The sequence below is a fragment of the Carassius auratus genome, chromosome 24, assembly GCF_003368295.1.
Source record: "Carassius auratus strain Wakin chromosome 24, ASM336829v1, whole genome shotgun sequence".
Classification (NCBI taxonomy): Eukaryota; Metazoa; Chordata; class Actinopteri; order Cypriniformes; family Cyprinidae; genus Carassius; species Carassius auratus.
Window position 1 is genome coordinate 16,554,870 of NC_039266.1, and position 5,699 is coordinate 16,560,568.

Genomic DNA, 5,699 nt, shown 5'->3' on the forward strand with positions numbered 1-5,699 from the left:
TCTGCATTTTAGGGGCCATTTGCAGTGATAACGGGTTATATTGACTTTAGACTAAATATTAGCCAAATGCATGTTATTTGTTGCATGACACATTATAACCCACCTACGTTTAACCTAAATGATCAATCTTACTTCTGTCAGGATGAATGGCTTTAAACTAGGTTAGGTTCAACTGCACCAGTGACCATAGCGGGAGGTGAATAATTTACAATACATACTGATGAATTATTAAAATATCTATTAGCGGCGCACATACTAAATAGCAGTTAGTGCATATTGAAGAAGGTAATGCCAATGTTCACCTAGAGAGCTACAGATCATGTTGTCCCTATTATAGCAGAAATTATTAGTAATCTTAATGTGTCTCTTCTGGGAAAAGCCCAGCTGTCCTTATTTGCTACACATACATATATAACATTTCCTACGTGCAGTGATGAATTGTTGTATACAAACTCTTTAACATTCTTTCAGCAATAAACACAATTTCCACAAATGGTGAAGAATCCACAAGAGGTTTCAAATTATTATCTTCATGAAACCTATACCTTGAGGACTTGAAAAAGTACAGTATATAAGAGTGTGTATATTGTCCTATGCACAATAGTCAACAATCTTGTGTACAATAGCTTTTTAAAAGCTGATCAACAGCCCATACAGTGTCTACACTTCCAGATGAATAGATTCTATATAGTATCTATGTGTCCTAACTGTCTGAATTGCAAGTCCAAAATTCTATAATCTGACAAACAATATAACTTACATGCCACTGTTGCTTGCCATCACTGTGACAAATAATCACTCCTTATAACTAATAATATATATATGGGTGATTCTATAATTGCAGGTATACATTTTTATTCTTAACTTGACTATGAAATACCAAATGCATCCCCAATAATAAACATACACATACACACTATATATAAGGTCATTTCTTAGCTGATGATATTACGTGAACTGTGCAGGTGCGGAGAGCATTTAACAGAACAGTTGCACATTTTACACAACGTTTTTCAAGGAAAACAAAATGTAAAACTGAAGCAAATGCTTTACTCATTTATACGCCGTGAGCGTTTCACTTATTTACTCTCCTTATCCCTCTGTTACAATTTACAAACAACCTCCGTCCTTGAACGCGTGCTGCTCATTAGAGCCCGCCCCTGCTTGATAGCGATTGGTTAAAACTTGCTGTAGAACAGCGCTATCGATTTTGATTGGGAGGTTTATTGGCAGACGCCAATGCATGAAGACTTGCCTGAAGCAACGCCTCCCCCACACGCACAGAGCGATGGGATTCATGTTTGCTTCGCTCAATCAGATATTGCGATTGGATGCATGTGATCAGGGGTGCAGAGAAAATACAATTTGCTATTGGCTCATCTGCTTAAAGGAGGGGTTAACAGAGATAACCCGGAAAAAGGAAGAAAAGCGTGACAGTTTCGACCGAGTCCGATCGTGGACTTTCAGTCTTATCATGGGTAATTATACTACATTTATTTGATCTTGTCAAATCTCAGATAGCCAGACATTGTGAGAAAACATTCTGTATCAAGTTGCATTCAGTTTTGTGCAGGACAGAGCGTCGTTTCTTCCCAAGCCAGTCTAACATTAGATTTGTGTGTGTTATCAATGCATAATAATACACGAATTCAGTGTTGGTGGTCGACATTAAACTAATATATTAATATTTTATTGTTTATATTTGCAATAGCAGCATTGTTATTAACCAGGTTGCAGTAGATCTCATCACGTTTATACAGTAACAATATATATATATATATATATATATATATATATATATATATATATATATATATATATATATATATATATATATATATAAATATTTATCTCTTTTTTATGTATTACCAACTGTGATAATGATAATATTTGTCAACTTTATGATGTATTGTTAGGATATAATAATTGATCACGTTTTCAGATCATTATATATCAGCTACTCAAACCACAAGCTCACAGATCATTTGCTGCTTCCAGTCATTCCCAGTTAATTATTTTTGGACTCATCCGAGTTGGGATAGTTGTTTACTTTTTTTATTAATTTGTTCATTTTCACCACTTTGTCCCATTCAGGTCTATGTGCACACCCGTTAGACCATCATAAAATAACAAACATTAGCTTGTCAGAGCATGGAGGCATGACGTTTTGTTTATTTTATGTATTTATTTATTTTCCAACTGGTTACATGGCATTAGCTACCACTGTCATGTCAAACTACAGTAGGTAACTAGGTAATAACTAGTTACTTACCATGAACCTAATCTTGACCCATGTAGTTACCCTATATTACCAGTACTTTCTTAGGTAGGCCTAAGTACACTGTAAATACATGCAAAAGTGCACGTTCTTGCTATAAAATAAAGTGCAACCATTAAAGCACCATAACAAAAAAATAAATAAATCTGTAGAAAAACGGAAAATGTCCTAGCAGACATTTACTGGTTCAATTTTCATTAAGTTTACAGGCATTTCCTTCAACCCCAAAACACATCACTATGCAAAACACCTGTGAAAAAATCAATATGAGAAATTCACTCATATTAACACAGTACATTATAGGATGGGATTTTACTGACTTTAAAGTGTAAATTTCTGCATTAAGTTTTAGATTGATCAGAAATGCCGTCATCGTACAGAATTAGGACAGCTTATTGCTGTGGATTTGATTGAGCTCTAACTTAACATAATGAATGGAGTTGATGTCAGGTTGCAGTATGATCTCAGCCCAGGTCAAAAAGTTATGGATTTTTGCCAGGGTTTAATTTAAATGGATTCAAATGTAAAAAGCAGACTATATTGTTGGGTCGTTTTGCAGCTGTGTTTGAAACTGAGCTTGGAGTCTTTCTTCCATTTGTGGGTAAAATGTTTACCAAGCTGCTGCTTCATATAAACATGGAGGCTTTTATTATTACATTACATGCCCTTGCTAAGCCAAATCTGGATGAGGGTGAGAAGAAAAACAATTCTCGTACATAAACATGATTTTAAGGGCAGTGGTTTGTTATGTGGTGTCATGGAATAAGGATGGTGTTTTTGTTGTAGCTGCTTCTAATCTGCTTTTTTTAAATAGAAGAAAATGGTTATCATAAAAAGATGAAATGCTGTTTTATGCAAATACATCATCTCTTAAAGGTGATGAAAAATTACAAGACAAATGTATTGAAGCGGAGATCCTTTATGTGGACACAGCAAAGCCTGACTGCCCTCTGTACACCTTAATATGCATCTTCACAGATTTCTCATTTATTAACTGTTCTCTTCAGTCATTCCTGCTGCCTCAGCCTTTAAATGTTTCATGTGTTTTTAAGCAGTTTTTTTCTGCCTAACTCTGTACTTAAGGCTTTAAATCTTCCACCTTCATACTCACAAAATCAATTAATTCTTTTGAATAATTTACTTTTTGTGCAAACAAGATTTAGCAAAGCATATCTTTGTGTCAGACCTAGCTGCTATTTTCTCAGACGTTAAGTTTTGTTAGACCGGGGTTCTTGTGATTCATTGGTAATTAGAGAAATGGGGCAGTTTGATGAGACATTAGGACCAGACCTTGAACCCCAAGTGCTTTTGCAGACATTCATATTTTATGATACAGACATAGAACAATTAGAACGGTCACAGGATGGGTATTTTAGCAGTCCTAATCCCATTTCAGGATGACATCACCTTTAAAATTCAGAAACTGACAGACCCATCAGTGTAATATCATAATAATATTCAGATACTTCTGGGACCGAGTTAACAGTTGAATGCAAAACAAGCAGACTTGCTAATTCTTCTGCCAGATGAAAAGGGTGCAGAAGCTCTGTAACCTTAATCACTCAAATGATTAAAGCACCACGTCTGCCACTGGAAATACAAAGTGACACATTTAAGCAAAGGATAATAAAACCCTTCTGGTATGTGATTTCGTTTTTTATAAGAGACACTGAAATATTTGGCAAATACATATATTTTAGTTTTATACTGTATAATTTTAATCAGCAAATATAATGTAATATGCTTTTTGAATGTTTGGGGTCAGTAAAAAAAAAGTTTTTTTTTTTTAAGAATTCTTAATTTTATTGAGGACGCATTAAATTGATCATAATTTACAGAAAATACATTTAAAATGAAAAATACTGTTCTTTAGCTTTTTATTCATCAAAGAATACTGTAAGCAATGTATTATGGTTTAAAAAAATATATATTAATCAACAAAAATCTTTTCAATATTGATACCACCAAATCAGCATATTAGACTGGATTTCTGAAGGATTATGTGACACTGAAGACCAGTGTTTGGAATAACGCAGTTTAAAAGAACGGCGTTAGGTAACGACGTTATTTTTTCAGTAACGGGGTAATCTAACTAATTACTTTTCCCATCGTTATAACGCCGTTAACATTACTGGGCGTTAAATGCGGTGCATTACTATGCATTGATTTATTTACTATGCAATCCGAGCGCACCCCTGGCTCACACAGCGAGTGTGGAGGTAGGTTAATAACGAGATAAGCCATTATGATTGGCTAAGGCAGAGTCATGTGTTTCATGGTAGCAAATCAGAGACAGTGTTTTTACACATGCCAGCACACGCGCCAGCGGCGCCAAACACACACACACGCGCGCAAAAGCTAAACACAGGTATTCGCAGCAGCCAGCAGCAGAGATGGCGAGTCAGGAGCAATCCGATGAAAAGTTGACATTTTCAAGGTGGAGATATAAGCACTACTTCAAATTCATTGTGGTCAAAGGCAAGAACCTGCATGTAATGTGTACATATAATGTGTGACACATGCATCTGCAAAGCTAGTGGCCAAAAACACTTTTCTTACAAAGATAATACTTAAAGTACAGGATAAAAATAATGGTGCAGTATATATCGAAAGATATGTACGAACACATGTGGTTTTATTAACAAAGTTCGGGAGAAGCACGATCAGATAATCATCCAATTTGGTACAGGTGCATCTCGTTTAGCTAATCATCTTATAGCACGCACGCGTATATATATCCAGTCTTCCTACCTCCTGTCCCACGACAGTTTTTCGGCATAGACCGTCTGTCAGCATTCGGTTCGCGCTGTCCGTCATCTTATCACAGGCCCAATCTTCCTTCCGACGAAGATATCTATCCGCCGAACACCAACAAGCGTCATCGCGTCAGCTGCTCTTCTCGCCAAGCCACACGTGGTGGCCAAAAGCTCGTGCAAATCCTTGAGCTCGCCTCACTCGGCAACACGATTTTCTCGCCAGGACCGGGCTCTATTATAATGCTGGATCGCAGCCGTGCTCCAGTTCTCAGCGCAGTAAACCTCTCTCGCTTTTTCAGCCGTGGCGCAGTTCGATGCTGCCTCCACTAGCGGCGAAGACCGTGCGTTGTTGTAGTGGCATGTCGTTCGTGAAAGAATCGTTTTTTCGAATGAATCTTCTAGGCGAACGAATCGTTCTCGGTTTACACTCATTCATGAAGAATTTTTCAGAGTTGTCATCCACAATGAGCGAGTTTCATATGAGTCTCAGAGATCGAGAGCTCTCATTCGTGAACGAAAGGACTAAACCGGTATACATGTCGAGTTGATTAAACAGATACATGTCGTTCGTAAACGCAAGGAACTCTTATCAATTTTGTTAAGATGAGAGTAAACCGGGTCAGTTAGCCATTTAGCATGTCAATCTTGCAAAATGTGAAGCGCAG

General features: G+C 36.8%; 1 protein-coding gene across 1 annotated transcript in view; it reads left to right on the top strand.

Annotated features, from left to right (window-relative positions):
• Window positions 1–1,323: 1,323 nt before the first annotated feature.
• LOC113042437 (peroxisome biogenesis factor 2-like) overlaps window positions 1,324–5,699 on the top strand; it is a 13,697-nt gene continuing 9,321 nt past the window's right edge. Inside the window, exon 1 of the mRNA XM_026201303.1 lies at window positions 1,324–1,478. Coding sequence (XP_026057088.1) covers window positions 1,475–1,478 — 4 coding nt within the window. The 5' untranslated portion in view covers window positions 1,324–1,474. The remainder of the gene's footprint in view (window positions 1,479–5,699) is intronic.